The sequence below is a fragment of the Argopecten irradians genome, chromosome 3, assembly GCF_041381155.1.
Source record: "Argopecten irradians isolate NY chromosome 3, Ai_NY, whole genome shotgun sequence".
NCBI classification, from domain to species: Eukaryota; Metazoa; Mollusca; class Bivalvia; order Pectinida; family Pectinidae; genus Argopecten; species Argopecten irradians.
In genome coordinates this window covers 12,671,319-12,682,687 of record NC_091136.1, presented here as the reverse complement: position 1 = coordinate 12,682,687, position 11,369 = coordinate 12,671,319, and the positions used below count along the sequence as shown (strand labels likewise).

The 11,369-nt window shown below is 35.4% G+C and overlaps 1 protein-coding gene across 1 annotated transcript; it reads left to right on the top strand.

Moving 5' to 3' along the window:
- The first annotated feature begins 2,375 nt into the window (after positions 1 to 2,375).
- LOC138317572 (uncharacterized) lies at positions 2,376 to 10,188 on the top strand. The gene is made up of 6 exons (XM_069259339.1): positions 2,376 to 2,595; positions 4,166 to 4,686; positions 5,021 to 5,192; positions 5,896 to 5,997; positions 7,489 to 7,668; positions 9,726 to 10,188. The coding sequence occupies exons 1-6, from the start codon at positions 2,533 to 2,535 to the stop codon at positions 10,047 to 10,049; spliced, it is 1,362 nt and encodes a 453-aa protein (XP_069115440.1). The 5' UTR covers positions 2,376 to 2,532; the 3' UTR covers positions 10,050 to 10,188.
- Positions 10,189 to 11,369: the final 1,181 nt, after the last annotated feature.

Genomic DNA, 11,369 nt, shown 5'->3' with positions numbered 1-11,369 from the left:
TAATGAGTTCAATAATTTGATATGCCACGAGACTTGGAGGCACGTGACATATCAAAATATTTAACGAGTTTGATACATTTTTACATGTATATCACATAGTCACGAGTTTAAGATTATTTATTATTCGGATGTGACGTTTCCGTCTACTGAAACAATCATGCGAAAACTACATGTGAATTCATAATAATGTTCTTATGATATTTCTGACATGGCAGTATGACATAATTTGACGGGCCAGTTATGTGATAAAAGAACTTTTGCCGGAACATTTTGTCGTTTGTTTTTGACAATGAAATATATATTTAAACTAAAACTATAAAATAAGACTGGATGCGACAGTTAACAATATATCATATATAGTTGAGGAGATAGTTTCGCCATCTCCCTGTTGACACTAACTCACGGGCAGAGCTTTTCGAGCATGTGCAATTCCAAACATGAACATACATGACCCTAGCTGTTGATTTTAAAATATGACAATGATTTATCAAACAAACAAACAAAATGTGAGTGGTTTTAGTGCAACATTACGTTTCTTTTGGTGTAATATTTTCAATACAAAAATAATTCAAACGATCAACATATTATTTTTCCGTGTTCATAAAATTTGAATAACTAATGCGTACTTAGGGCTACATTATGACAAAGATGTCATTGTTATTGTGTAGCTTTTTGATTCAGTATTTCATTTCTCATTTTCATAGATTTGGTCGTATTTCAACATGTATTGCTTCGTAATACGCGGCATACATACTTCAAACGTACCTATTTTAGCGGTAGTTTTATTTTGGCGATGCTCGCACTGTCTTTGATGCGCTAATTCATGTACAGCGCTAAATACTGTCAAATAGTATTTCCGGTATTGAACCACCAACTTGCACTAATTCATATCCACGCCAATAAATCATAGCTTTTCACATTTGCGTTAGAATCTGAAATAAGTACGTTAACTACTTCATTAACTCCATTTTGACTTCAGAATATTGTTCATACTTTGAAAAACAAAACAAAAACAAATAACAAATACTTCAAGTTTAATCAACAAATTGCATTTCTAAACATTTTTTTTTCAATTTATTTGAGCCAGTTATATATCACGTTGTATGACGTAGTATTGGAAGATCCCGGTTTTGTCAGTGGCGACACCTACCGATTGTATGAGACTAAAGTTCGATAACCGCCTGAAGTTAGAGGATGACAGGAGAACTGGGGTGTGGCCGAACGTGACCATGAATCCGTTTTCTCGGACAGTGGGCAGTAAAGCCGCCAGAAGGACCTCGGCCTCAGCAGACCTCACTACTTCAGAGTTCAAAAAACGATTGAAGCACACATCAGCAGTTCCGGTTTGAATTTTCGGAACCATGGCGTTTCCACAAAATACTTCATCCACTCGTTCTTTTGAAAAATTGGCCATTTGTTCACTAAGATCTTGACCAATCGTATAGCTGTCTGGGTAGGCTTTCTTCAGTGTAGACAGAAACACCCCAGTTGAACAGGCTGGGTCGTACAGTCTTCCAACTTTCAAGGCCGCCTTACCTAGAAACTCGATAGTATATCCCCTGATCCGTTCTTCCCCGTAGCTTAGCATGGCATCATAAGTGTCATCAACCTTCCACCCTTCGGCTGGGGAACATAACTCGGTTCTGGTTGGCTCTCTAAGAAGAGGGAAAGGATACAATACTTCAACATTTGATGAATCTCCTTCCATGATATCAGAAAACAATTTGAGTTTCTCTGAATTATTCAAAGGGTAGTAATTGACTTGCACTTCATTTTCGGTTATTCTCTCGTCACAAAACAAACCAAGAACCATATCAGCTGTCACTAAACTACAGTGAAGTTCAGGTATCTTTCCGGATATCCAATAATCCGACAAAATCTTTCTTCCAACCAATCTCCTAGAACCCGAAAAACCGGACTTTCCCACGTCAAGAAAAAACACACTCTGAGGAAAATGAGAAAATTGTTCATCAAAGCGCTCCAGCTTTCTTTCGACGATAGCTTCCCATAGCATAGAACTAGCAGGAGATTCATTAGCCGGGATCTTCTTTTCTTCGTACCGTTTAATCTCGCTCGTTATGAGTTGAAGACATCTCCTATCGATAGGCTGGTTAGCCGTTTTATCGAAAGCATCTTTCAGAAGCTTTTTCCCGGCATTCCATTCACCGGAAGAAAGAAGCTTCCTCACCTCATGGAAGTTATTCCTAATCTCTAGGTCGTGAATACCCTTAAAAATACCATCGTAACTTGAGATGGCGTCGGTCAGGAGCTCCAATTTATCGGCCATGATGAATTCAAAATGATTCGATTGTCTGAATGAAATAGACCGTGTGGTGTTGTTATCGCACAGGTGAAATACAGAGAGCCTGTAGCTAGACCTGTTCGGTGTCCAGTGATTATCTCGCGATTATACGTAGGCCAGTTTGTATATGTGTTGCACACGTACAGACTGACCACCACGTGTACCCACCTAAAGGACGGATACGGCGGGTTAACTGTGACTCTGTATTGTTATCTTGCAGATTCACAGCCATGATGACGTCAAGGCTAATAATACACGCTATTTTGTGTATCCTGAAGTACATAAACAACTTGGTAAGGTTTTTTTCTTCATTTAATTCCACTTATCTTTGTTATCATTTTAAAGAATATAGTAAAATACTTATGAAAATGATAGCATTTTAATTTAACCTCCATTTTCAAGATAGTTTTCTTAATGTAATTGTCGTTACAGGCGACATTAAATTACAAATGTATATGGATAATATATTATTGAAAAGTAACAGTGGGTACATTGAGTTGATAACACAGGTTTGTAGCTTGTCGCTATATGCCAGAGTCGACGCCAGATGTACGGATTAGCAAGAACTCGCCTGTGGCAATTGGAGTTCATTATAGTAAGAATGTCCGCTAATTCAAGGTTAATCATTACACAATATTGGTACAACGGGGCTACTATCAGTGTCAAAGGTTAAGGGCGGTATCAAGTTATGTGTAGTAGTGTAAATCGGGACCTAGACAACCTGTCCGTTATCGGGAGGTGTTCGTTGTTTTAAGGTGTTCGTTATGACAGGTTTTACTGGATTATATGATAATTTATGATTTAATTTCATATGTTACTCTCAATTCTATTGGTTAAAGATTTGGGGTAATTTTTTCGTGGACCGAAAGAATTGTACGTCGAGTATGATGACGTCATACACGAAAAACGTCTCCGAGAAAAATCTTAAAAGCGGCTAAAATATCAATGCACAACAAATCAATTTGCTTTATTGTAACATTAAATAAAAATGCGCAAGTTAATGCCTAATAAGTATACCTTACTGAGTTACTCAAATTAAACTTTAAACATTATTCTCAATATATTCTGAGTAAATAAAGTCATAAGACACACGCTTCGCGTCTATGAAGAATGTCCTTTCCGTTTTTGTCTATGGCTTCTTAAACCCAAAAAATATTGAGAATAATCCTTTGGTAGTTAATATCCTCTGTAATGAACATTTTCATTGGTTTGAATTTGTGTGTTATCATTTTATATCGTAGAATATGACGTCGTCTGTAATTGGATAATATACGGCGTGATGATTTCATTTAAAATGTCATTTAAGAAGTTTGGAATTTTACCGCAATAAATTGAATAATAAGGATTAATTTGACTTAGAATCTTATAGCATTACTGCGGCTTACTTGTGGTACACTCAGAGTTTAACTAATCAAAGACATTATAAATAAAAATCCCTCGAAAAAGAAAGTGCTATTGGATCATTACCTTGAAGATCGTCTGCAACATACAAATAGTAAATATCAATTTATAATATATTTGGATTCCAAATATATAATGTACCTAATGAATGTAGTTAGTTGTTACATACAATAGATATTTCATGAAATGACCATGGATACGAGACTATCATCTTTTGTTCCTTTTTTTATCTCTTCGACCATATAGCATTTTAGTATAGAGAACCAAGTGCAATTTCGTAAAAAGCTTTTGTATGTAACTGTGCTGTTCGGCCTGAACATACCTCTATGAAATTGTTTTGTTTGAAAGGAGGATGAATCCACGGAAACTTTATTCTGAAACAACTACTTAAAGATCCTGAAACAACTACTTAAAGATCCCGAAATAGCGGATATTCGTATGTGTTCTGTTTGTATGTTTCAGATCTGCAGATCAACAATACCGGAGACTGGTGTCATTGTCGACACTCTTCTTTACGGACTGTTCGGGGACGATAAACTTCTAAAACTTGAATATCTTTGTCAATTTTATCATAAATTTGGCTTGTACAAATATGAGAAGAAAATTTACATCTTTGACGAGAAAATGGCACAAACTGCCATTAACAAACTGGATAAAGGAGCCGATCATTACCTAGAAGATTCGCCTCTAAAAGACACATTTTTAGGGTCTTCACAGAAAAGTCCAGAAACGAGGCGCGCTATTGCCTCTATTTTTCGCAAAACATCTATAGATGAAAGAGGTCATATCATGATTCGTGACCTTGACTTCATGTGTGACAATATACAAGATGTCGCAAGTAGTTCAAGGGCGGTTAATATAACCCAATTCAGCCTCAGACTCGCTCTCGACATTGTTGGTCACGTGTTGTTACGTCTTGACCTTGGAGGACTAAAAGGTCAACAGAATCTTCTCCTTGACGCCATGATGACTATTTTACACAGGTAAGAAGAAATAATCAAGTTGGCATTCTTATTTCCAAATTGCGTCCTAAAAATAAAATAGGAAGACGGTTTCATGCAAATCGTCCTCATGATGTCGTTTGCAAGTTCTACACAACGAAATATGAAATGAAAAAAGACAGTTATGTTATTTATCTACAAATTTCATTGAAATTTATATTCCATTAAATATTGGGCATTGTTTTTACCCTATACAATTCCACTTTCAGTTTTAATCGCCATCTTCCATCCCCAATGGGCCTTTACAGAATATGTGTTATGGTCAGCGTATTTCTTAGAATTAGCTAACTGAACTTTATATATTATATCCTTTCAGATGTTACGCTCTAGCAGAAATTACTAGTGATAGTAAGGAATTTCTCCAGGCTACAGAAAATCTGGACAGACTGACGTCACAGATTCTGGAGGACGCCCTCAACACGAACGACCAGAACTCAGACGACAAACGACTTGTCGCCCAGCTTCACGAGGCTTGTGGCTTCGAACAGGTACCTTTCTGAGGGACGATCTGACAGTCACTGCCTTTCAACGTGTAGGATAACGCCAAAAGAGACATATGCTCCTGAAGTGATCCCGATTTGTTGCTTTCATATGACTCCTTATCAATGTCCATTTATGATTGAGCAGTTCTGAAACATTGGTTTATATTGGATACCTGTTTATTATTCTATTCACTTAGTGGAATCCGATCCAACAAATTGTCTGCCAAAATATCACAAAAGGTTTCTCCATGTAAATTGATCATTTTTATCAGTAATTAATGTGTAAACCCGTACAATGTTAATGCTTTTATTTGCTAATAGACTATCCTGTATTGCGGTGAACACAAGTTTTCTAGATAGTGTCGTGTTCTGAGGATTTTCTAATTAAGGGAGGGAACTCTAATTTATAGTGCTATCTCAATGAAACATACAGCCAAAGACACCAAGCAGTACATCCAACCAATACACACTGACACCGGACCAACCAGTTATCCCAAAGCTGGGACAGCCACTACCACTTTCAAAGATTTCCTGATGTCTTGGTCAGTGTCAGTGAACATAGACAGGGACGTTTTTTTAGTTCAGATGCCAAACCTGGGGCCTTGTCAAGATTAATATTGCGATCGCGTTTGGTATGGACAGAATAAACAAGAATTAATAGATTAATTTTTACTTGAAAACACATGGTATCATTTCTTTTTTTTCCAAGGCTAAAGATAACATGAAGCTCTTTCTGATGGCGGGCACAGAAACAACTGCATCAACCCTACCAGTGATATTTTACCTGCTGACAAAATATCCTCAACTCCAGGTAAATATAATTAGAGATATATTTCTTATTTTTCCCATTAGCCCATTAGTGTTGATGTATCATACCTCTCTTTCACAAAAACGGTGGTATTAATTTGGATTTGACCGCCTGTCTGTTTAACCGTCTCTCTTTCCAACTGTCAAGCGTTTCGTTTTGGCCGGATTCTGCACTCGAAAAAACATATAATGTTGACCGATAATTACCTTTGGTCAACAGATAAGGTATGTTAAAGTACGCTTACTGACGTCATTCCTTCGTAACTATGCATGTCAATTTTGGAACCTGTTTTTCCGATTTCAATTTACCTTTGATGTCAATTTTGGAACATTTGATTTTGATTGACCTGTTCGTTTCCGAATACTAAAAGTACTAAATGTTTAAATGACCAGTAAATGTATTATGGGATACTTGAGGCCAAACTCGCTTACCATCATACAGCGCATAATAAATCATTTCCTGTTACGTAATTTTCATACAAATGAAAAATATTTACTCACCTATTTAGTTATTTATTCATTTACTCACCTATTTATGTATTTATTTATTATTTATTTATGAATAATATCTGTTCATTAATTTATTCACCTATTTTTTATTTATTTATTCATATTGATTTATTTATTTATTTTTATTTATTTATGTATTCCTATTTATGAATGTATTTATCTATTTATTTATGAATATTATTCATTTATCTATTTATTATTTTGACATAGCAAAGCGATTTCAAAGAGTTTAAACTTTTCAAAAAACTTAATAGCAATGTAACGTTGTAATGGTGTAAATTATCATGAATATGAAAATAGAATTGGATTTTTTTTATTGCAACGATTTAAACAAAGAAAACTTTTGCATAACGAACGTTGCATATTATACTGAAGTCACCTGAAAGTTTATATGTATACTAATTTACCTACCCGATCTATATAATTTGTTACATCTATTTAAAGCTATATGTGCCGTATTTTTCATAGTCACGAATCAAGAAGAGCTTTTAATATGTTATTCAACTCCAAAAGTTACCAACATTCTGAGAATTACAATACTTTCAATGCATTGGTTTTAATTTTACAACTACAAAAACGAGCTGAAAATGATTTTGGCAGTACTGCCAAAAATCATTATATTAACATCTTTAGTGTAGTGAAATGAGTACATACGGTCAGAACATGAAGCCATATTGTTGTCCCCAATTTCATTGCACATTTTTACAGTATTATAAGTGATTTCTGAAGGTATGTTTCCATCTAAATATGTATAAGCCATAAAAAACAAGAATTTCACAGTCCATAACCTATTTGTTCTTAACTAACGTTTATAAGGCATTATATATGTTTGTCCATTTGAATGATTTTCACAGCTTTATTCATTAAAAGTTATGGTTTTAAATAGATAACTTAAGAAAAAGTAGCATGTCCAAATTTTCGGTCAGTTACGGCACATATAACTTTAAGCGTGCATCTACCTCGAAAATCTTATTTTCTGCATTAGATGGAACTTCAAGCCGAAGCTGACGAAAACATGGCCAATTTACGGAAAGACCCGAACTTCCCTTTACCAAAGATAGAAAGTGTCATGAAAGAAGTTCTACGAGTCTATCCTATAGCTCCATTCATTAGCAGACAAAACAACGGTCCTGTAACTTTGGGAAAAGTCAACCTTCAGGAACATGTGAGTACCCCAGCTCGAGACACTCTGGCCCTGACACCAGGCTTAGACATTATGACAGATAAGTGTCTGGCGTAGGGCAGAGCGCAGTGCTATATAAAAAGGTGGATTTCACCGTTTGGTATCGGGCCAGGTCATCTCCGATTGAGACTGCTTACAAAGCTTTACCACCGAGAAGCGTCACTTAACTTGGTCTTTTCAACAAATGAATAATTTATCTACCTACAGCAATCCGTTTTTTTCATGCATGCACATTATATTATGTCAATACAGTAGTTTCCTTTACTCTACTTTAAATCTTCCTCCTCGTTGTCGCAATTTTCTCATAGTATGCAAATCGCCTCTAGTCTCGACGGATTGCTATATTTTGGAAGATAATGATTCATTTTTTGAAAAGATAAAATTAAGTGGAGCTTCTTGGAGGTCAGTCTGAATTGGAGATCACCTTGCCCGATACCTAACGTTGTAGGAGAGATCCACGTTTTGATATAGCAGTGCGCACTGGCCCTACACCAATCATCTATCTATCATAATGTCTAAGTCTGGTGGCAGGGTCAGAGTATCTCGGGCTAGTGAGTACCCTAGCAACAACAGTCACGTAACTAAAAATAACTAACAACTAGTTACTAAGGCGATAAACTCCTACAAGTTTGCTCCGTAGTTCTGCTTATACATGTTGTTTTCCATGTCGAAATAAACATAAACACTTCTTATTAATACCGATATTTAGATCAATACTTCAGTTAAATTATTTCTCTGAAAGACGAAAAATTCTCCCAAGCTTTCTAACGATTAACTTGAATATATTTTTTGATGTTATAGATATATAATACAAAAATCAATATGAAATAATGATATAAATCACGAAATCAATCCGTATTATTCAATCTACGACAGATAATTTCTTCAATATATTGAGGGTATTTTTTTCTTTCTTTTTTTGTTCCTAAGAAATATCACGCAATGGTATCAGTCAATCAAAAGCGACGTTAAAAACGTCTCCCCCCCTTATGAGTTGATAAAGTAAGCCAACGATCATACTCGTTACATGCTCGTTGCTCGTTTAATTAATATGCATATTCCATGTTGCTACGGAAAAGATTATATGACTCTTTCATATGTGGATATGAAGGATAGGGATATTCTACCCGAGGGTTTTCAAACAATTTGTGATCCCAAGGGTAGAATCTCCCTATCCTTCGTATCCACATATGAAAGGGAATTTTTCTTTCTCTCATACCTCGACATTTTATTGTAATTTTGCTGCAATGATTATCCTACTTTTTTAAAATAAATTCGAAAATATGCGATTGCAGTCAGTTCTCCAAACATGAAATTTGCGTGATATTTTCAACGTTGCATCTTTTAAAGTAAACCCAGCATAGTTTCTGAATTGATGGCGCGATGCAATTACTTTACAACAACTGGAATTCCGTTTCCTTAAGTATGGGAATTATATAATTTTACGTGTGTGTCATTCGGACCGGGATATCTCAACCCTCGTTTCTGGTCAACACTAAGCCTCGTGTGACAAGCCAAATGTTACACTCGAGTTGTGATATCTCTGACCACTTGACACACTCATGTAACATTCACAGATGATAAATATGTATGGAAGAGAGGATTCGAAAGACCTTCAATTATTTATAAACAAACGAGGCCTAGTACTTATCATATTATAATGTTAAAGATGCACCACCGACAGAGCATAAGCAATACACAACATTTGAACGACAATTGATGTTTAATCGTTTATTTATCTGTCTAATTTACACAAAAAGGATATGAAATAATTCAGTTTGCTTTTAATACATACCCATATACTATATATAGAATTATATTTGATATTTTTATCTATAAGCTCGAACTTTTCAATGGTGGTAATGGTGTAAACTACGTAACTTTTGTAACAGAAGAATAATATTAAATCGTCTGTTGTTTTTGATAGAACAAACACACCATTCCTTAGCGGTGGAACATCTTTAAACTGTCACAATATAATTATATAAAATCGTACATTTCGGATGACCATGGATTATCATTGTTGTTTTTGATTTCAGAGCGACCTTATTGTGTTTACGTGGGGAATACACAGATCGCCATACACATGGGACAAATCAACGGAGTTTATACCCTTCAGATTTTACGAAACTAAAAAAACTAACTCTAATTTATATATCCCTTTTGGTGCCGGTTCGAGAGTTTGTATTGGCCAACACCTTGCCTGGCTTGAAATCCGATTGGCTATCGCTGTTCTTCTTAATAAATTTGACTTTAGGCAGATAGAGGAGACACCTGACCTTCGATTCGTTGTAGACTGGACACACGCTGTTGTCCATCCAGATAAAGACATGCTGGTCAAAGCTGTCCCAAGGCCAGCTTAAGTACAACGTGACCTGACCGGAAGTGACACATTTACCCATTAACTGGTCTAATTTGAACTACTTAATTTTAAAGGTAGTAGAATTCGATATGTATGAATGATGATATTTATATGGAACATTAAATAATGGATCTTTGTAACCATGCTTATTTTTTGTGATTAAAAGGACATACCGGGGCAATAAAAAGCTGGAAAGAGAATGAATGAATAAAATTGATGAATGAACGAACTTAGAACGAGTAAATGACGGTAAGGAGGGTGAAAGGAAGAGTGATTCAAGAATAGTTGCATATCACTACGTCATTGGGTATAGACAATAAACCAATGCGAAAGAAAGCGTTTCAAACATTCCCAATATGTTTTTTTTTAATTCAACTTAACATAATATCAGTAAAAGTGCCTTTCTGCTACCGGGTATCTTAATTAAAGTTGTATGTGCCATAACTCGCGAAAACTTTGACATGTTATGTTTTCTTCAGTAATGTATTAAATACCATAAGGTTTAATTATTTCAGCCGTGAAAAAAACATTTAAATGGACAGAGAAACTTGCATGATGCCTTATGCACGCTAGTGATAAAACTGACATTACACTGTAAAAAGTTTCTATGATTGATGTATGTCTTATAGATGGATACACACTTGCAGAAATCACTTTACAATTACTAATAACACTGTAAAAAGGCTAAATAAAATTGGCTTCATGGTCTAACATTATGTGGTTATTTCACTGCACTGTAGCGGTATATATAATGATTTTTGGCAGAACTGCTAAAAATCATTTTTAGCTTTTATTTGTAATTGTAAAATTAAAACCTATGCATTATAAATATTGTAGACCTGCCGACCTGCCTAAAGCAAAGCATGAAAGACAAATTACTTAGTAATGTAATAATAAAACAGCTTCCTCCCCCGAAACAAGAGGACCATGGGCCTTAACGGTCACCTGAGTTTGAATATATAATGAAACGAAATTAAAAACATATAAACACTATATACCGGCCCGTGAAGTTGGTCAGTGATTTTATAAATTTGACTTTTTAGACTACGAATAGTATTTGCTTCCAACAAACCTGAGAACTTAAAAGAAGAATTTTTTTTTAATTTTTCGGTCATTTTAACCCTGTTTGGTCCCGCCCCTCTGGTCGACCAGGGGGTCAGCGAGGACCGACATGGATGTTAAAATGCTACATATATTTTTCCTATATAAACTAAAGTAAACTTGACCTCCTCCTCAGGGGGTAACTTGAGATCCCAGGGTCACAAATAATTCACAATTATAATAAAAAAACACCTTACGAGCTTTCCATCTATAAAGAGTA

Coding starts and splice junctions, on each gene's coding strand:
- LOC138317572 (XM_069259339.1), top strand. CDS start 2,533: ATGATGACGTCAAGGCTAATAATACACGCTATTTTGTGTATCCTGAAG. Junction 2,596..4,165: donor TGAAGTACATAAACAACTTG/GTAAGGTTTTTT, acceptor TGTATGTTTCAG/ATCTGCAGATCAACAATACC. Junction 7,669..9,725: donor AAGTCAACCTTCAGGAACAT/GTGAGTACCCCA, acceptor TTTTGATTTCAG/AGCGACCTTATTGTGTTTAC.